At 46.8% G+C, this 21,700-nt stretch overlaps 1 protein-coding gene across 1 annotated transcript in view; it reads right to left on the bottom strand.

Moving 5' to 3' along the window:
• Positions 1-11,494: 11,494 nt before the first annotated feature.
• Positions 11,495-21,700, bottom strand: part of LOC119396740 (uncharacterized) — a 197,357-nt gene continuing 187,151 nt past the window's right edge. The window contains exons 11-14 of the mRNA XM_037664049.2: positions 18,805-18,991; positions 17,618-17,753; positions 15,176-15,240; positions 11,495-14,153 (exon numbers count right to left, since the gene is read on the bottom strand). Of these exons, the coding sequence (XP_037519977.2) occupies positions 15,192-15,240; positions 17,618-17,753; positions 18,805-18,991 (372 nt within the window). The 3' untranslated portion in view covers positions 11,495-14,153; positions 15,176-15,191. The remainder of the gene's footprint in view (positions 14,154-15,175; positions 15,241-17,617; positions 17,754-18,804; positions 18,992-21,700) is intronic.

Below are 21,700 nucleotides of genomic sequence, written 5' to 3'. Positions count from 1 at the left end.
TGTTTCGTCGTGTTGTCGAAGCGGATCTCAGAGGCCACGTAGAAAGAAGCTCGTGGTTCAGATCTGCTCCGCCAGGTGCCGCAACGATCGCAGCTGCTCTCAAGAAAAACGCCTGCTCTTTCAATTAACTCGTTCAATTACTTTTCATTAGTTAGTCTGACAGTTCGTTGACTATTACCTTAAGTGAACTTATGCTCTGATATTATATGTATCCAATGCTACTCTCAACCTGAGTCGGAACCAGCGATTTTGTACCAGTTTTATTTTTAATCACATTTTCGGAACATTCGGCAAACCGGTAGTAAGTGCTTTGAAAGGAGCAGGAGTGTCACTCGTTGCTAGTGCAAAAAAAAAAAAAAAACTGCGTAAACGCAGTCGGAGTGCGATGTTCTAGAATTGAACTTGTCTGAAAAGTTACCCGCCATGGAGGCCTAATGGCTATGGCGTTGCGTCGCTTAGCACGTGGACGCGTACGTTTTTTTTTAGTTCGAAGTACTTCCCTTTGGCATAACATGCGTACATGAACCACGCGAGGCGCGTCACACATGAAAAAATAAGTTGAATTCGTGCATGAAATATAGTAAGGATCGGTGTAATGGTCTTTGTGTCCACTCGTGTTAGCCCGGAAGGCGACCGGGATGGTGACCGGTTGCTCTGAGGTGGCGAAGGCGTGCTTCATCCTGTGTTCCCGCTGCATCTTGATACAAAACAACCCAAATGAATCTGCTTCTCTGGGAGATATATAGTCCCTAGAGCAGTCCATATTGTATTTTCTGAGCTCTGCATGCCTAAGCCGCAATTTCTTTTCGAGGCAATTTGTGGTCTTTAGACGTTTGTACACGAGTATACAAACCTTATTTATTTGAATCTGTAGGCCAGCCTCGATTCCAGGCCGGCTCCCGAGTTTTGTAAGGCCAGAAGATAGTAATCACTTGCTCAGATATAGCCGAACGAAAAAAGGCTTCGGAGCTTTCACCCTGGCTGTGCTGCTGAACCACACTCCAAGCTTTTACCACTGTTGACCTACTCATTCCTAACTTAACTGCAACGTGGAGGCGGTAAAGCGCGGCGTGGCAGGCAAAAATTGTGGATTACTGGCTAACAAAACAGCGTAAGGAAGTTATTTATGCGAGCGAGGTGCACGCAAGGTAACATTTATGTTCATTGGAAAATAAGTTTCAAAGCTGGAAATTCAAGACTCTGGTGCAGGTTACGTTGATTGAGGTTTCCGTCAGTAAAGAGTGTTAGTGTCGGGGTCCCCAAGAGGCTTGCGTACGCAAGCCCTTGCATTCCTTCTGGCTCTTTTTGGGTGCGGCTGTCGAACAAAAGAAAACGGGGAGAAGTACAATAGGACGCAAGAATGTGCGAACCCAACTGCTAGGTGTCCCTAGGCGTTGGGTTTGTAGCTGAAAATTGCTGATCTGACTGTGCAGGTACGTTCCGGACCACCTCCTTCATTCCAACAAAAGCAGGGACGTGGACCCGAGCAAGGTGCCCATCTTCTGCGTCTTCCGCAACACCGCGTATCGGAAGTTCAAGAAGGTCCGTTACAGGCTCGGCACTGTCCCTCACTCGCTCTGCACGCATCTGCTGTACCACTCGGCCAAGTATTCGTCCGGCGCGATCGTGAGCAGAGACAATCTGTTCGACGAGGTGTACCAGGGTTTCACGATTGCCGCCAACATGCGGCGAATATGGAGGCACCTGCGGGTGCTGTTGACGCTGTTCGTGAGTGAGCCCGAAACGGCCGAGTTCTCGGAGGGCATTCAGAGCGGCCGTGATGTGATCTTCTTCGGGGAGGCCGCGTACAGGTGGCTCACGAGCCACAAGTTCGATGGCCTCAACTTGGACTGGCCGTACGCCGGAGGTCCTTGCGGTTCCTCGTCCGACCTGAGCCGCTACGCGGCGCTCCTGAGGTCCCTGAAGACACGCTTCCAGTCGCGCTTTATGCTAACGGTCACGTTGCCCGGAGAGCTCGAGGATGTGAGCAAGGGCCTGGACCTGTTCGCCGCCAGCGAGGTTGCCGACTTTCTGCTCCTGAGGTCCCACAGGCGCAGAAACCTTGACCTTTTTCAGTACGACTGTCCCGGCCACGCAGTCGCTCCCGTGTTTTCGCTCTGAAGGCTCTCGCTCCAAACGCCATGATATGCATCTCAATTTCCTTCGAGGTTGGCAATCACAGAGTTATACTCGCGTTTCCTTCAAGAGGTCCTTATCAACAAAAACGGAAGATCGTTTTTTGTTAGGTAACAGCAAAACCAATTTTGATGAGATATGCTGAGTTTAATAGGAAGTTTTGAAACGTGCAGACTAGTTAATAATAGATTCCTTAAAGGCCCCTAAACAACCCCTGAAAATAAAAAAGAACGAGCGCGCTATTCTGTCCTGCCGTTTCCCATATTTTCGGCACAATTCGAGACGTCGGCTGCTTGTTCACGTGACGTCATGAGAAAGTAAGCTCTCCATTGGTTCATATGTGAGGGATATCAGTTGTGAATCGTCTCCTACACTGCTTTGCCATACAATCGCACGCCCGTTCTGCCTCGTCTCGCGTAACTATCGTGCGCGATCAACTATTTCTTTTAGTGTGTTATGGACTGCGCAAGCGGAGATAACGGCGGGTAGTCGAAGAGCGCGAAATCCTGATAGGCTCTACGCTTAGCGCTGACATTATCCACGTGTTTTATGAAGAAATAAGTGATGAGTAGGAGAGTAGCGCAGGTAGGAAGGGTAGCGAAGGCGAGAAGGGAAACATTCTCGCCTTTGAACTCGGTGTGGTTTAGGGACCCTTGAAGCCTTATACTTGGGTTGAATGCGAGGGCTTTAGAATGGGTGATTTTCTCCGCAACACTCACCATTCCAATAGGCATGCAAGGAACAGTGAGGTGTGTCCAGCGCCATAATTCAACATTGCTTATTAATTCAGCTTTTTTATCCCGTATTGTTTCACTCCAGAGAATACTGCTAATTTGGGGGACAGTTTGCCCGCGATGGCTTACTCTGTCTATCCCGTTTCGTGCAAACAGGTGCGCGCCTTCAAGCTTGTCGCCAACCGCTCCGAAACCGACACGCGGATGGAACCGGCCGACCCAACCAGGTACACGGGTACCTCAGGACTGCGCGCCTTTTCGGAAGTGTGCAAGGCTTCCGACGTCAGCATGGACCCCGTCAAGTACTGCACACTCGCGTCGGCGTCCAGGAACGTGAAGCTCGCCCTGGAAACTCCTCTGTCCATCCGGCAAAAACTGAACGCGCTGTCGAAGCCGTGCGTCGTGCTCTGGGACATGGAGTTCGACGACTTCGAAGGCCGCTGCTCTGCTGCGTCCCGCGACCCGTGGCCCCTCACGGCAGCGGTGTACAACGCCTTGAACTAACTGGTTCAACCACTCATCTTCGTGTGCGCAATGAATTGTGTAGTCTAGTAGCGATGGGGATGTATTGTATTCAGGGTTCACATATGTTCACGTTTCGAAGGGGAGCCTGCATTACTTATTTTTATTTCAAGCATACTGCCAATCCCAGTGAAAGGACCATTTTCAAAATCAGAAATGCACCCAATATCAATTTGATCGAAAGCGACGACACTTTGGAAAATCGAGAAATACAAGATTTCCAAAGTCTTTTTGGTAAAAAATTCACCCAGAATTAATTTTAACAAATTACGACAAAACTTCGAAAGTGCCGCTAAACTTTATGAAGGGATGGGTTTGCCGTGGCTTGGACGTGTAGTCCCATAGAGAGAGAGAGAGAGAGAGAGAGAGAGAGAGAGGTTGGGAGGTTAACCAGACTACACGTCCAGTTTGCTACACTACACATGGGGAGGGGAATAAGGAAGTAAATAAGAGAGAGATAAGGAAAGACAAATTTCACAACACACACACAGTGCAGGGTTTCACAGGCCAAAAAATTATTTGCAAGTATGAGCTGGAGTAGTGTGCAGACGAACTTTTAAACCCTGTCCCCTGTGCTTTTGCAGTAGCCGGGATGGTTAAGTGTTCAGCTCGGGACCGAAAGGGCGTTGGTTCGAATTACGTAGGCGACCGTGCTGAAAAAGGGAGTCTCTCTCTCTGTTTTTAGTGTATGCCTTTTTTCTTTGTTTACTTCTATTTATTTAGTTATTTCTATTTCCTATTCTTCCTTGCTCTTTCTATCTTTCTTCCTCTTTCATCCCTTTCTCTCTCTCTCTCTGCTTCTCGCTTGCTTCCTCCTTCTTTCTATCCTTTTCTCGCTCTATTTCTCACCATTTATTTCTCTCTCTTTCTTTGATTCTTTCTCTCAACTTTCTCTTTCTGCATTTCTTTCTCTTTCCCATTCTTTGTATATTATGCTTTACATTCTCCCCTCCCTCTTTCCCTCGTCACCATCACGTCTATCCTCCTGACTTTCACCTCTTTCCCACCCCCTTGATTCATTATATTTATACTATACAAGGCTATGCCATTATCTGCTAGTGTGCCTGGATAGCCGAGTGGTTAGGAGGCTCGCCTTCGGATCGAGGGTATGTGGGTTCGAATCCCGCCTCGTGAAGAATTTTTTTCGCCAAGAATTTCTTTCTCTTTATTGCTCTCTCTACTCCTTCTCTCACCCATCAGGGTTATTACAGGCTACGCCGGGCAAATCGGCGCACGCGTCCTGGGAGTGAAGAAAAAGATGACGAAGATGAAGAAAAGGATGTAGAGAGCGCGTGCCGGTTCATGACGATGATCATTTCTGTTTCCGACAGACAAATTACGACGAGCTTAAACAGCCCCGCCGGTCAAAACTGGGGCAGCTACGCACTAGTGGTGCAAGAATGAGGAGGCAACGGAGCTGATTGCCGTCCCCTCCTCCTTTCCCTCCGCCTCACCCTCACTTCCCTTTCTCACTCCCTTGCTATACTATATTCCGCCACTCAATATTATACGTGTTATAACGGGACTGCTCGCCCTACGTGACGCAAGTATATGTTTTTTTTTTTTCTGTGAAGCAGTGTGAAGTACAGGTGTGGCTCTGCAATAAAGAAAAAAAAATACAAGTGTGGCTCTGTGGCAGAAGACCTGCCTGCCATGCAGACGGCATGGGTTCGATTCCCGCACCAAACAAAGGCTCTTCTTCTGTGGAGCATACCTACCATGTATAGGGGCCTTTTTGCGTAGCAGTGTCAAGTCCTGGCGTAGCTCCTCTTTTTTTCTTTCATGGTATTTATTACACTGAGTATTAGAACGCACAATAAGAGCACAAATAAAGCAAACAAAAGTACAATCATATAGCGACAATAAGCGCTCAAGCGTTACTAAGGACACACTCGATGGCTAAGACAACGTGCAGTAGAACAGTGAGAGTTCTTCACATTGTGTTATATAAGAAAAAGTCCTGGCGTAGCTCTGTGCTAGAACACCTGCCTCCCACGCAGGCGGCCTGGGTTCGATTCCCGCTCCAAACGAGGTTCTTTTTTTTTTCTGTGGAGCATACCCACGATGCATAGGGGCTTTCTTGCATAGCAGTGCCAAGTGCTGGCGTGGCTCTGTGGTAGAGCACCTACCTCCCATGCAGGCGGCCTGGGTTCGATTCCCACACCTAGAGGAAACTTTTTTAATTTTTTCTTTCTGTCAGAGCATAACCACGATGCGTAGGGGCTTTTTTGCGGTAGCCGTGTTAAGTGCTGGCGTAGCTCTATGGTAGAACACCTGCCTGCAAAGCAGACGGCTTGGGTTCGAATCCGGCTGCAAAGAAAGGTTCATACGATGTGTAGGGGACCGACCATTTTTTAACACCCGCCTCCCTGAGTTTTTTTTTTTTTGTTTGCGTTAAATAGGTTACGGCCGGCTTAAAGACCTCCGCTGTTAAAAGGTTGAGGCCTTTATCACCAATGATAAGGCTCAAGTTTTACCTGAAGTCACACCTTGCAGCGTTGGGCGTTCGGAGCGCTTAAGAACCTACCGAACCAAAGATTCCACCGATGGGTTGGCTTCACCGCATTAGTTGTCCAAAAAGCAGTCGAAAATGTTGAGGCCCTTATCACCCGCGATAAGGCTCAACTTTTGTCTGACGTCATACCTTGCAGCGACGGTCCTTCTTAGCGTTCTTTCGAGCTCAAGATTCCCCTGATGCGTTGGCTACACCGCAGTAGATGTCGAAAAACAGTCGAAAAAGTTGAGGCCCTTATCACCCATGATAAGGCTCAACTTTTGTCTGACGTCACACCTTGTGGCGACGGGCCTTCTGTGCGTTCTTTCGAGCTAAAGATTCCCTTGATGCATTGGCTACACCGCAGTAGATGTCGAAAAACAGTCGAAAAAGTTGAGGCCCTTATCACCCATGATAAGGCTCAACTTTTGTCTGACGTCACACTTTGCAGCGACTTACCTTCTGTGCGTTCTTTCGAGCTAAAGATTCCCTTGATGCATTGGCTTCACCGCACTAGATGTCGAAAAGCAGTCGAAAAAGTTGAGGCCCTTATCACCCATGATAAGGCTCAACTTTGTCTGACGTCACACCTTGCAGCGACGGGCCTTCTGTGCGTTCTTTCGAGCTAAAGATTCCCTTGATGCATTGGCTTCACTGCACTAGATATCGAAAAGCAGTCGAAAAAGTTGAGGCCCTTATCACCCATGATAAGGCTCAACTTTGTCTGACGTCACACCTTGCAGCGACGGGCCTTCTGTTCGTTCTTTCAAACTAAAGATTCCCCTGATGCGTTGGCTTCGCCGCAGTAGATGTCGAAAAGCAGTCGAAAAAGTTGAGGCCCTTATCACCCATGATAAGGCTCAACTTTTGTCTGACGTCACACCTTGCAGCAACGGACCTTCTGTGCGTTCTTTCGAGCTAAAGATTCCCTTGATGCGTTGGCTTCACCGCAGTAGATGTCGAAAAGCAGTCGAAAAAGTGAGGCCCTTATCACCCATGATAAGGCTCAACTTTTGTCTGACGTCACACCTTGCAGCCACTGGCCTTCTGTGCGTTCTTTCGAGCTAAAGATTTCCCTGATGCGTTGGCTTCACCGCAATAACGGGCTGCTTTTCGACAACTATTGCGGTGAAGCAAACGCACCAGGAGAATCTTTAGATCGGAAGGCTACTGTTTAAATACTGGATGATCGTCGAAGTAGGCGCTTCAAACTGGAAACATCGAGACAGGAGGTATGGATAGGTTAGCTTCATCAAATTAAGTGTGGTAATTATCAGACAGATTCGTTACCCTGAGTACATTCAGGGTAACGAATCTTTTTGTCGTTTTACTGCGTAGTTATTTTACTGCACAGTATAGTATGACGAACTAGCACCGTGGGCTTTTCGAATGTTAGTACGCCGATTCAACGAGAAAGCTGTGCCTGTTCGTCGGTTTCTTTATCACGTATCACGCACCCTGTAAAGAAAAAAAAAAGAGGAAAACTTTTGGCAGTATTGGTCCTTCGAACCACGGACCTCGCGCTCCGCATGCAAGTGTTTTACCCATGGGGCTAAACACCAACGCTTACATAGCGGGAATGTATCCGAGTCCTATCAATGCGTTGTAGTGGCGTTAAAAAGAAAAAAGCTGAGCTTGCACTAAGTCGCACAAGGATGGGTCACAGATAAGAGCTGGTGGGCTTGGCTAGTCTGGCCCTGGCTTGGCTAGGCTTTTGACAGCCGAAGCTGTCTAAGCAGGCCGTAATGTCGACCCTGCCGCAAAACTATCATCATCAAAACGGGTGTGTGTCATGGAATTTGCACAAATCCAGGCGTGGCCTGTGATAACTCTGATGGGTGAGAGAGCAAGTACAGAGTGAGAGAGGGGGGAAGAACAAAGAAAGAAAGAGAGAAACAGCGAGACGGAAAGAAAGAAAGAAAGAAAGAAAGAAAGAGAAAAGGTCTCGCAAAGAAAAATGCTTCACGAGACGGGATTCAAACCCGCGTACCCTCGATCCAAAGGCGAGCGTCCTAACCACTCGGCTGTCCAGGCACGCTGGCAGGCCATGCGAAACAGACCTAGAGAGTCACGGGGCGTCCGAAGAAAGTGCGCACTCCCGAGGAGGAAGCCGCGCATCTCGAAGCTAGACGTGTCGGTCGACGAGGAGTACGAGCGGCGACGGGCCCGTGCTTCGCTCTGCCAAGCTTTGCGCGACTTCGTGCAACATTAAAAGTATTTTACCCCTCACCTTGTTTCCCACCCTTCGCTATATTATACTATACATGGCTATGCTTGCTGTTCGCAAGAAACTTTTTAGCGTGATAGTGTTAAGAGCCCGTGTCGAAGAATTCGGTGTCGTTGGTTGTGAGCGAAAAATCACCATTGTCCGTGAACGAAAAATTGCCATGTATGCAAATAATAAAATTGATGTACCCGAGGGGGAATCGAACCCCGGGCCTTCGGCGTGGCAAGCTGGTGTTCTACGTCAATGTTGCTGATGTTAACAGAATCGAGCACTGTGGGGTTAATTTTTAATTGCCTGAGCACTTCTGTGCCAACTCAACAAGAAAGTTGTGCCTGTCCGTCGATGTAAATCGACTGAAGAATCAAGCTCGAAATTCGGGCGTCTTACCATCTTTATACTCCCCTTTTTCATTCCTTCAGCGTAGGGTAACCAACCGGGCATGTGTCTGGTTAACCTCCCTGCCTCCTCTCCTGTTATATTCCTCATTCCTTCCTTACCAACTCAAATAAGTCAGTCCTCCAACACAGCAGGCTTGTGAACTCCGTTTTATGACATCAGGCTACTGGATAAAAAAAAAAAGACGTTGGAGGTGACTCTACTTCTTGGCTTAGATGCTGGAAGGGGAACTCGCACCTTGGTGTTTATGCGCCCTGGTGCATTCCTTCGGTTCCGGAGGTCGCGGGATCGAATCCCTGCCGCGGCGGGCCCCATTTCGATGGAGGCAAGATGCTAGAAGCCCGTGTGCTTAGACATAGATAACCTTAAAGACACCACAGGTGGTCGAAATTTCCCGAGCTCTCCACTACGGCCTCTCTCATAATTATATCGTCGTTTTGGGACGTAAAGCCCCAACAATTATTATTATTATCATCGGCTTCCAACGACATAAGTGGACATATCCTACAGATGGGGCAGCAGTAATATAGACTCGGCTGGCAGATGTCGCATCAAAATGTAGCCGAGAACCTGAGCTTGTTGCGTGGCCTGTTGGTTAGTGCAATGCCTAAAATGGATATTCGCAACTTATAACGACCATGTTCCACAAGGGAAAGACGAGACGCGTCAATTTTTCGTGTTAGGAGTAATTCCACGTCTTTAAAAGGTATAATTTGCTTAATAAAATTGCGCATTTGAGACTTCGTTTTAATGTATTTTTCGCAGCTGTCCACTTATCGCTTTAGACGAGATTCAGTGGGCCTGGAGATAGGAAGCACAAGTTTGAACATGGCCGGCAGGTGGCGTTACGAAAGTGTTCTCCAGGGTTCTGTACACTCCTTTAGAATTGTGCATGTCAGTATTAAAAGACAGCGCTCCACACTGATGGAAAAAACGGTTCCCGGATAAGTGTGCACCCCCTTAAGGGCCACAATTGCTTTATTCCATCAAAGTTTTCGATGTCTTCGTTGAGTGTGCTCGATGCGCTTGCTTGGCTGTCCTCTTCGAAGTATAGATGAAGATAAATGCGATAGCAATCTGGTCTGATCCCGTGGATGGAAAAAATATCAGTGTAGCTTGCACTGGAGGCGCAATGCTCAAGAGACAGCGGAGGTGATGGGCACCTATGTAGTCCTGGCTGTTGCTGTGCTGCTAAGTTTCGCAAATTTTTCTTTCTTTATTCCTCTATTTTTTCTTTTTCTCTATTCTCTCTGGTTTTTGTGTATGCCTTTTTTGTCTCTGTTCATTTCTATTTCTTTCTCTCTTTCTATTTCTTTCTCGGTCTTTCTATCTTTCTTTCACATTCTTCCATTTCTCTCTTTCTATGTCTGTATTTATCGCTCCTCTTTCGTTCCATCTCTTTCTTTGATTCTCTCTTTCTCTTCTTCTTTCTGTCTTTCGTTCTCTCTATTTCTCTCTTACTCTTTCTATCTATGCTATGCTTTGCTCTCTCCCCTCCTCCTTTCCCTCCTCCTCGCCTTCACATCTGTCCTCCTCGCACCTCACTCCCCTTTCCCATCTTCTTGCTATACTGCACTATACGAGGCATATGCTACGCTATGCTAGCGCACCTGGATAGCCGAGTGGTTGAGACACTCGCCTTCGGATCGTGGGTACGTGGGTTCGAATCTCGTCTAGCCAAGAATTTCCCTCTTTCTCTTGCTTTCTGTTTGTCTTTCTTTCTCTCTGTACGCGCTCTCCACGCCGGACAAATTGGCGCATGTGTTCTGGGAGCGAAGCAGAGGATGACGAATAGGAAGAAGTGGATGAAGAGAGCTCGTGCCGGTTCATGGTGATTATCATTTCTGTTCACTCGTCTTTTCTATGAGCTATAGGAGGGCGTTTAAAGGGTCTATTACGAATTTTTAGGGATTGTCTGTTATCGTTGCCCGCCATATTCGTTTTTTCATACTTGCATTTGTGAGCCAGAATGTCTGCGTTAAGTCTTCGTCCTTGCCTTGTTTCGCCCTGTTTTTGCCAGATAAAAACTCCCACCAATCCCGAGCTTCCGTGCTTTCACGTATATATCCTTAGGGGGCTGACAGTGTTGTAATTAAGTTCAAATGATCAAAAATAAAGGATTAAACGGACACTGAGGTGTATATAGCTTAGAAGGCAGCTTCATCGAAGAGCGTGGGATTTCATGAGCGCTTCTTTCCTTTCTTTGACTGCGAACTCAAATTATGAGCTACAGGAAGCGAGTTTGATAGTAAAGCCTAGCCTATCCTGATTCGTTGTTTAGCTAGTAATGATTAGTTAATAAACAATGTAACACAATATAGGCATCCGCACTTTAATTTCAGACATGAAGCCAATAATAACTATCAGTAAACCAATGACTGCGTGCATCCCCCCAGATGCCTGAAGCCCAGATGCCTGAAGCAAACTAACGGATAATGTATGCTTGCATTGTAAAGAGTCCTGTAATATCTTAAAGCCTGTAGAATGTGTCAGTGGCGTTGCGAACCTCACGTTTTATACCTTCAGGAGTTCTTGGCGTTGTGGTGGAACTTAGAGTGATGGAACAGTTCCTTCTGTCGCGCTGTTGCTTTTACATGACTAGTACGAGCGCTCGGATTTGTAGGCTGGAAAGGCACATAGCACGATGGGTACATTACAAGGTGATGAAGCTGTGGCTACTGGCCATTTCAAAGTGAAAAACACACGAGAGATGTTTCGCGACCCGCACGGGTTGCTTAATCACACGAAACGTATCTCGTGTACAATCTTGACTTCAAGGTCACGCGGTGGCTACATGGTCTTGATTACAAGGCCACGCGAGAGCCTTCGATACTTACATTCAGAGGCGTATACTGGTACTTACAGTTCTTCGCTTTACGCGACCAAAGATGAAATGACCACTGGAGTTGAGAGGTCTTGTTTTTTTCGTCGTGCCGCTTCCGGTAAGCACAACTCAGGTGGGAGGCAGAACAAAGGAGCACACCATTTCTCTATGTCGTTTATTCAAACAACTTTTGTATCGGAAAATGGTTTGTTACTTATGAAATTAATAAGAAATTGTGACTTGGAAGTTCTTCTATAAGTATATAATTATGTCTTGTACAGCGGACCTTGGTTGTTAATAATAGAGTATATCTGAGTTGGCCGTTTTCACTCATTCATGCAGGGAGCGTTTAAACTCGCAACTCGAGCGCGGTTGAAGCCTGCGTTTAACGTGGCCAAATCTTACGTTTCGACGACGAAGTCCACACGCGCGCGGACAAAAGAAAATTGGGTTCGACTGTTCACGCACAAGGCATGCAGTTACGGAACATACCGCGATGGCGCAGTGGAATTTTCGTCGATTCATTTAACAGGTGCTCGAATTCCTCTGCGCGATCTCGGTAACGAAAATTCTAAACCTAATATTTTCAGATACTTCAATGATTGTGTTCTGGTACGTCTCATTAGCACTGCACGACTCTTCCTGCACGTAAAAATACTTCGGCGTAATTGTACTCCTAGAGGTAAATCACCTAATCTACATATACTGGATTTCGAAAGTTCACTGCCTTGTTCTGTGCAGTGCGCCTAACTTTAGGTCATGCCTGCGCGTAGGTGTAGTGCAGGTGCTCATAGCGGCATGTTCAAGAGTTCGTCGTTTTCCTTTGGCACTCTATAAGCGTTGTTCGTTTAAGGTTCATTTTGTATTTTGACTACAAGTGTTGGCTTTCTTTGACACGATGGCGTGCTTGGCTTTCACGATAGTGCAACACGGCGTAATTATAGAGTGCAGCTGGGAAGCCATTGGTGATGGCTAAGCGCGGCTTGCGCAAGGCTGTTATCACATACGCTTAGCGCGCGCCTTCGAGTTTCTCTGGTTTACAATTAGACCATTCACGTCACTCTGTTTGTAACTCGAGAAATGCTTGGATTTCGACTGATTGTTCACCAGGCTGATCTCTGCAAAAATCTTTTTTTTTTGCATGCCGTGTCATAAAGACGCATGCCGTGTCAATGTGCGACTCCCTATAGAGGCGTAGTGAGCCCTGCAATAACATCTTCGTAACCCGGCAGCACTCCTGGCATTGATGTTGGAACCCCTGCACTCAATAAGAGGCTTAGCAGGGCACGGCGAGGAGATTTTGCGTCTGCCAGACTATTGGCGTGTGATATACCCTTGAAAGATGTAGGGTACTCGCTGGAGTGAGTTGACAAAACGCTGCATCGTAAGCCTAAATGAATTACGGTTGTAGACGGGCGATGGCAGGAGCTGAACCATGGTGGAGTTATTTTTGCAGTTTTTGTTTCTATAGGGCTGCCATTTAAAGTAAAAGAAAAAAAAAAGCCAGCCAAGCTGACAAAACAGAAGCTGCGCCGCAGTTAAGAAGTCCATCGCAGTAGTATAAGTAGCTTGTTCATGTCTTTTGTGCTAGTTTGATTTGTTTTTGTATCCGCGTTGTTGCGCCAATAAAACGCGATTTCGGACACGTGATGTACTCTTGTCCACCTCCACATTAGTTAAATGGTGTAATACAGCAAGTAAGACACCACCACAAGCGCAACTAAGCCAATGAGAAAAAACAACAATGTATTCAACAGAACACCGGTAACCAAACGAAAAAGGAAGATGAGACAATTATTTAGGTGGTAGTAGAATAAATAAAACAGCAAGAAACTCTTCAAAGATCTAATATATTCTCGCGTCATGTGGATGGCTGCTTTCTGGTGCGCTTTTGAGTGTCTTAGCGATGGTTTGGTCGCTCTATCTTCGTGTCATTTATGCGATCTGACCTACACGCCTACTCTCACTTTCTTTTACAGGTGTTGAAAATAGAGACATACATGTGTATAAGTGAGTGATGTTTCTGCTAACCATCTCCATTAAGTATTATTGCGCAAATTGCTTTCCCGTTTCTATATGTCACTTCAGTCTGCACAAAACGGCAATGCAAACGCTCAAACCCGACTTGCACTTTCCGCTTTCTCCTCGACTAAATGTGGGAGGTGAATCTATTTTTTTTGGCCACTCGCACGAAGGCTTCAAATGCGCTAAAGTAGCGATCATTCGTTCATCCGAAAACAACAAACAAACAATGAAAGGAGGGGGGGGTCATCAAAGTCTACGTCACGCCATAGTCTGAGCGCGTGAGAGTTTTTTTTTTCTTTTTTTTTTCGCTACGTGTGCAGTTGAGGGTTCGTGTTTGTAAACCCTCATACGGAGGCACACGCCACTCGGAAGAAGAGAAGACGACAACAACGCACAACTGTTAACGAGGGCGCGCTCCGCGAGGAAACGCTCAATTTCAAGATTCCTAAGTATATTAGTGTCCTCTTATAGCTCGAACGACGTCTCAAACACAACTTACGTCGCACACTGCGCACAACACAACAAACTGCGCTATCTCTCTTCGGGGTTTGGCATGTCTTCTGCAGGTGTATCCACTCGAAGACACAATCGCACGAATACAATGTCCGGGGTATATCGCTGCAATCTAGATATGCGCGGACCGTTTTTTTTTCTTCTCTCTCTCTCTCGCTTTGTCTTCTCTTTGTTCTTCTGTGCCCTCCTCCGTCGAGGTCACGGTGCACGTCTCACGTCAAGTTGTCTGAGTCACTGTTGGCGTAAAATCCATCTTGGAGCTGCTTTTGGCACAATTCAGCTCTGAGAAAATTACAAAAGAAAGAAAACACGCAGAAACATAGTTCATTACACTCTTAAGCGTGTTCCGTGTGCATTTCATGACTGCAAAACACAGCGGAAAGACGAAGACATGAAACAGACAGGACCAAGCCAATTGTTTCTACTATATAAATATAACATATTTGCAAAAAAATTTTCTCTACTTCATTCTAACTTTTGTCCCCCATCCCCAGTGCAAGGTAGCCTACCGGGTTCAGCCCTGGTTAACCTCCCGGCCTTTCCGTTATTCTTCTTCTATGCTCTCTCAAAAAACGTGTTGCATTTACTGCATATATAGAGCTTATTTGGTACGAATTGTTAAGAGTTTATGGACCTGTCTAGGCACGGTTCCAATTATAGACACCCAAGATGTCATATCATTACGATGACTGTTGTCGCTACTGCGGAACTCCTATGTTCCAGCGTTATGGTCGCGTAATAAATGAATATGCAACCAACAAATAAAAACAAGGTGAACTTCACGGGAACTTCTAAAAAAAGCTATACCGTGTCGCTGGACGAACCTGTCATGCAGTGTAGCAATATTGAGGTGCGAAGCTAAAAATCGTCCGTGCCGTCGATCATACATGCCTTTGAATAACATATCGGTGATTTATTTTAAACATTGCTGCTCTTGTGTTCAGTGGTGATCCTGCGGCGTAATTGTACACGAGAAAGCTTGTACACTGTGCTTATGAATTGACATCAGTAATAGAACTAGCTCGAAGGAAGGGTTGAGTGTTTTTGAGTGCTTTAATGCTTTGTTTAATGGTGTGTTCTTCCTGGAGTGTTTATCCTTATATTGCATGTAAGGGCAATCGAGTAGCCGGCGCCTCTAAGAGGCTTCAACATCTTACATACATATAATAAAAAAGAAAAAAATAGCAATGACTAGAACAGAAGCAACATGGCGTGTAATCATCCGATTCTCAATCGAAACGTTCTTCAAGGACGCGAATATACCAAGTATATTGGAAGAAGAAAGCAATGAAGGTCGTACTCACATAGTTTAAGCTACCATCAAACTTTTATCCACCGGTCGATAGAATATTCCATCGAAGCAAGCCACCTGGAAATAAGTGGTTAAACGTAAGTTTCTTCGTACATTCTTGCTGTTACTTCGAACGCAATTTGTAATGTTCCGTAACGGTCGTGTCATGAAAGCATGACAAACGTGCACTAAAAAAAAGAGAGTCAGTTGACTCTTTTTTTAGAGTCCTGACTTGCTACGCACATGACTCTCTTTAAAAAGACACGTGAACTCTCTTTGGGGATCACTATACTCTGGTCGCAGAGTCGTGTGACCTGAAAGAGAGTTAACGTGTCTCTTTAAAGAGAGTTATATGCGTGACTAGTCAGGACTCTCTAGAAAGAGTCAACTGACTCTTTTTTTTTCTTGTATTGTGGAACGTAATAGTCTATTCCCGAATTATTTAAACAGAGCGGGAACCGCAAACACGGAGTACCTGTCGATTCGTTCTTCCCCCGTCATGCACTCGTGAGTACGTACTGCGGCGAAGAGCGTAAATTTTGCTTCGACAGAAATGGATGTACGAAAAAGCAATCATGTTCGCGTGATCATTGAGGTTGCTTGTGAAGAGAGTGATCCATCAAAAAGGGTCGAGTTCAGAGATATAACGTCCGGCCGCTCCTTCGAAAGTTTTCTCCAAGCGATTAATTTCCAAGAGATGAGAAGAGAACACTTTCTTCGTTGGAAATATTGTAAAAGCAGGAAAAAAAATCGAGCGACCAAATCTTGATGACCTTTACGCGTGCTCTGGTCACCGCCGCTGCAGCGTTATGGTGGGAGGCCGTTGCGAAAATTGTTTCACTTAGTTCTTCCAACAAGGGCTTTATAGTTTTCCTATTTTGAAGATACTTCTGTTGGAACGAAAAGTATCCGAGGCAGGTGGAAAAATTAATACTTGAAATCGATTTCTTCCTCCGAGCGGTCCCTTGATGAGACTTTGAGCTTAACGTCTAATGGACGCAGGGAAAATGAAACCGAGAGTAGCCCAATAAAGAACAATGCGTGTAGGTAAAAAAAAAAAAAAACCTACGCTTGTATCGAAGTATTTGAATTCAAGGCACGTTAGCTTCCCTACGATCGCCTTGTTTTCAAAAGAGCGGTGCACTGCGATGTCTTTGTGGGTGTAAACAAAGATATGTTATGTTTATCGCTTGCATAAGTTACCGTATAAATAACACTGGACTGCACAGTGGTCTTAATTATTTGGTATTATACTTTTAACAATGTGAGCTTGGGTATGTCGGACAGCTCGACATACGACGACCGTATTCGTCGTATGTTGCCCTATTTGTTGTTTGGTGCAATAAAAGGCTAAAATAGTTTAAATGTTACGATATAGAGAATGCGTATAATTCGTCTACTATGCTGACATATACAAAGAAGAAAACTCGACTAGAAATTAGATTTGCATTCAAAATTGAATTAATGAAAACGTGGAAGGCCTTTAAATATAGAACAAGTGAAGGTATTCGCACAGAATTCGTTACATGTAAAAGGAAACAATACATATTTTGATTAGTGCACTGAAAATAGTTCTGGTTCGAGCGCTCAAGCAAGAAAAAAAGGATATTAACTTTATAATTAACTTATAACTTATAATTACGAAGAAAATCAAAACTCTAATCTTTCAATTTCGCGGCTCCACTCGAAGCATAAATATAATAATTTAACAATAATAAACCTTATCTATAGCGTCTAGAGCTTGCAAATATTTAATAAATCTGTTTCTAGTGCAGTGCCGCAGAGTGGAAAAGGTCGGCACCAAGGCACCTGTCATCACTTGGCAAAATTTTGTGATCTGAATGAAAGTTGTAACAAAAGTTTAAATATGAAGATTTGAATTGAAAATATTTCCTTATGTTTATCCTCTAGTTCACACGAAAAAGCAAGCTGCTCTTCCCATTTATCGTTTCCAGAATGAATGGGAAAAACAAACGTAATTATCGCAGAACTTTAAAAAATCTCTCTAAAGAATGGCACGAACTTTCGCCTGCCTTACTAAGTAAATATGCACAGGTTAAAGTATAATATATAAAAATTCGTTTGCTGAGTTATGTTATTTCCCTTTCATCCCAGTGCACCTCTCTCACAATACGCTCGTGTTCTCTTTCGTTGCTTACGTACTTCTGGTGGAGACATCTACGTTGATTTCGTTACCCAAGGCGACAGTTCGTGTTTCTATAACTGGCCCTTTAAAAAAATGTCTGGCACGATGATTCGATGTAAACGTTGTTAAATATTAGTGACACGGTGTACAGTCATTTGCTGACACACACCTATCGTCCCTGACTTCTGAGGCTTTTATTTTCTCAATGTTCTTTTTGTACGTGTCCTTACGGAATAAGAAGTGGTACGAAAAATGAACCATCAAGTTGAGATAAAGTAAAAACGGAAGAATGATCTCAACTGAGCTCACCGTTTCTTCTCGTACTCGGTGTCAGCCAGGAATCGCAGATGCCGCATCAAAGGTTCGGGGGGTATCGCCTCGAACGTGTTCTTCTTGCCGGTCATAGAGCAGCTTTGTACGCGATAACCGTGAAGAAGAAACGCGCCTGCGCAGAAAAAGGGAAAGAGCGTGTCAGTCAAAGGAATCAACAAGTGATTGGCCAGCAAGATGACAATTAGGGGCCTTACGTATAGTTAAGGGTCATTCACACTTGCGACCAGCACAGGTCGCGCGACCATTTGGGACTGGCGACCAAAAAACGACTCATGGCGATGGACGTTCACACCTGCGTGCGACTTCTACCCGTAGCCACACAGAATTCGCGTCTGCTAGCATTGGCGTCACCCCTATGAAATAAGCTGAGGTCCTGTACCTGGGCACCTGATTGGTTCAGAGGTTTGCGACTGCAGTCGCGCGACCCAAAAATCGAGCAGCGGGCGACTGAACCAAAGTAGTCGCTTTGTGACAAAAGCAGCCATTCGCGACCAGTCGCTTTGCGAGTGACTCGGTCGCGCAACCGGTGCTAGCCTCAGGTGTGAACGAGCATTTAGCCTATGTTGATGACATTGTTGGGGTTTTACGTCCCAAAACCACGTTGATGACCAACTATTCAGGTTGATAGCGATTGAAAATCCGGATGTAAAACACCAATCACAAGATGAGGAAGACATTCGGACGAGGCTGAAGCTAGACACTAAACAAACATTTTCACGAAAGAAGACATTGAAACCCTCCAGCAGCCTCTGAGCGCATGCGCGAGTGAACTGTTTCAACTACTAGCATGTAGAAGTTGGCCCAACTCATCACCTTCCTATTTACGTGGGTGTTGAAGCTTCTTAAAGGTACAGCTACGAAGACAGAACGGTTAGGACTAGAATCAGTTGGGACAAGAACTTCAATCGCTACTGAAAATGGCCTTATTCCGGCGTGAAAAAATTTTTTTGTATTTTAATATATTCCCAGAGACAGGGAGTAATGTTCGTGTGCCTCGGAATATTTGCGACGGCATTCCTAAATACTGGGCACGCAAGCACATGGGATCAATAAGAACTCGTCGAAGCAAAATACTGCAATGTATGTATCTCACGTTGCGAAGTGTATCCGTGACTTAGTATAGCAAGCGCAATAAAAATCTCTTTGCTTTACTGTATACTGACCCACGGCGACTGGAGCATTCCGATCCTTGTAGAAGTAGAGGCAGGCGTCCTTGAGCACGAGGAACCTCTTCTTCCAAGATTTCCACTGCTGACTGAGCTTGCATAGGTAGCCCTGACAGTCGGGGTCTGGCAGGGAACCGCACGGCGAGTGCATGTTGCTCACCACGGTGTCCATGTACGAGGTACCCTGGGCGCACAAGGTGAATGTTAACGATCTCGAATCTATACAAGGAGGTTGGAAAAGAAAGTTGATGAAGTGCAAGTTATGCCCGGAAAGAGCAGCCAGACCTCCGCCATCTAAGGAAGGGCATGATAAAACATTAGCTCATACTGTGGGTCTGGCAAAAAATAAAAAGACCGGAAGGGGGGGGGGGTCGATTTAGTGTACTAAGCACTCTATAGGGAGAGCGGTAAGCTGTCCCTTGTATATCTATTGACAAGGCTGCGAAGTTAAAGAAAATTCGGCAGTTTTCGAAAGAGTTTACGATGGCCATCTTTGCCGGACAGATGCTGCTGCTACAACTCATTGAATTCATAACTTTAGCAGTTTTACAGTGAAAGCTGTTATGAGATCACAACAACAGCCGATTTTGGTGCCGTAGTTGTCTGCCGCCACCGACGGTGTCTATAACCCCCATCGCGCGAAATAATAATAAAAAAAACAACGGTAGGAGAAAAAAAATAAATTGAAGGATACTTTGTAAATTTCAGTGTGTTCGGCGAAAGCCTGTGGCCATTCTACTGACTATGCCATGGTATCGTTGGAATCCACATTTTTGCGGCGCTTCTCCGAACCGCTTGCCGTGGAATCATCACCGGGCCGCTTGGGAGCCATCCAACTAACTCGACTGCTGCAACGAGACGTCTGACGAAGGAGCGTTGCCGCGCGCGCCGCAGTGCCATCACGTGATTGCTGAGAGAGTGTGAGGGGGCACGGACGGACGCCGCCGCTGAACGCCGCGTTGCGCAACAGTTGCGCAACGCGCGTTGGAAGGAGCAACGCGCAACTGTTTTGCGTTGACGGACGGACGCCACCGCTGGACGCCACCGCCGCGTTGCTCAACAGTTGCGCAACGCGCGTTGGAAGGAGCAACGCGCATCTGTTGCTATACGCCGCTAATAATAATAATATAAAGGCGTTTATTGACGGCACTAGTCGACGAAGCACAACGGCAACAGTCAAGACAGAGCGCGGACTCTGAGCGCGAGGAGCGTGCTGTCAGAGAAGAGCCGAAGGGGACGACCCACTAGAAAGCGCTCGAGAGGGCGACCCATTACAGACTTCCAACGCTTCGCTACAATTACCCCGGGTACGAAAAAGGGAGCCGCCTGGCGACCTAACTGCTTGTCACTATGAGCGGGTCATGATAGGGCTTCAGGCGCTCCACGTTGACAATATCGCGCCCTCGACGGCGCATGTCCGAAGATGGTTCAACGGGCTCGATCAGGTAGTTGACCGGGGATGTGCGTTCGACGACACGGTAGGGGCCGTCGTACTTTGCCAGCAGTTTGGAAGAGAGGCCAGGTGCAGTGGTAGGGACTGAGAGCCATACGAGTGCTCCAGGGCGGGACGTGGGCGCAGAAGTGGTGGTGTCACCGCGAATGCTCTTTTGCCGCTCTTGGTCATGCGTAGTAAACGTCTTGGCAAGCTCCCGACACTCCTCAGCAAGTCTGGCTGTGGCAGAAATAGGCGCACACTCAGACGGATCCGGCTTGTATGGAAGGATTGTGTCGATTATGTGCGACGGGTGTCTGCCGTACAATAAGAAAAAGGGGGAGAAACCAGTAGTGCTCTGAGGGGCGGTATTATAGGCGTAGGTGACGAAAGGCAGAATGGCATCCCAATTGGTGTGATCGGCGGCGACGTACATCGAGAGCATGTCGCCGAGCGTGCGGTTAAAGCGTTCGGTGAGGCCATTCGTCTGCGGGTGGTAAGCAGTAGTTTTCCGGTGAACAACGTTGCACTCTTTCAGGATGGCTTCGACGACTTCCGACAAGAAGACACGAACTCGATCGCTGAGCAGCTCCTGGGGTGGACCGTGGCGCAGCATGAATCGGTGCAGCAGGAAGGAAGAAACATCGCGCGCTGTAGCCGCTGGGAGGGCGGCAGTTTCGGCGTATCGCGTAAGGTGGTCAACAGCGACGATGGCCCAGCGGTTACCAGCCGACGTTAGAGGAAGTGGTCCATACAAGTCTATGCCAACGCGCCCGAACGGCCGGTCAGGGCAAGGCAGAGGTTGCAGACCTGCCGGCGACAGGTGTGTTGATGTTTTGCGGCGCTGACAATCGATGCAGGAGCGAACGAACTTCTGCACGTAGCGGTACATCCCTCGCCAAAAGTACCGTTGGCGAATGCGGTGGTAGGTTTTCGATACCCCACAGTGTGCGCACTGCGGATCGGAGTGGAACGATTCGCATATGTCAGAACGCAAACTGCGGGGTATTACGAGTAGCCACTGGCGGCCGTCGCCGTAATTGCGTCGGTGGAGGAGGTCGTCGCGAACGGCGAAATGGTGGGCTTGACGACGCAACGCGCGAGTGGATGGTGTTGCCGATGGATCAGTCAGCAAGTCTATTAATGAGGCGATCCAGTGATCCTTGCGCTGTTCAGTAGCGATGGTGTGAATGTCGATAGAAGAAACGGCATTGTGAGACACTGAGCTATGGGTATTGTCGTCAGGCAAGGGGGAGTGCGAGAGTGCGTCGGCGTCAGCATGCTGGCGTCCATTGCGGTACAGCACGCGGATATCGTAGTCCTGTAGGCGAAGTGCCCAGCGGGCGAGGCGACCTGAGGGATCCTTCAGTGACGACAACAAGCATAGTGCATGATGGTCGGTGATCACATCAAATGGGCGACCATACAAATAAGGTCGGAATTTCGTAAGGGCCCAGATGA

This window comes from Rhipicephalus sanguineus, chromosome 6 (genome assembly GCF_013339695.2).
Source record: "Rhipicephalus sanguineus isolate Rsan-2018 chromosome 6, BIME_Rsan_1.4, whole genome shotgun sequence".
NCBI lineage: Eukaryota > Metazoa > Arthropoda > Arachnida > Ixodida > Ixodidae > Rhipicephalus > Rhipicephalus sanguineus.
The sequence above is the reverse complement of the archived record's forward strand: the minus strand, read 5'-3'. Positions and strand labels throughout refer to the sequence as shown.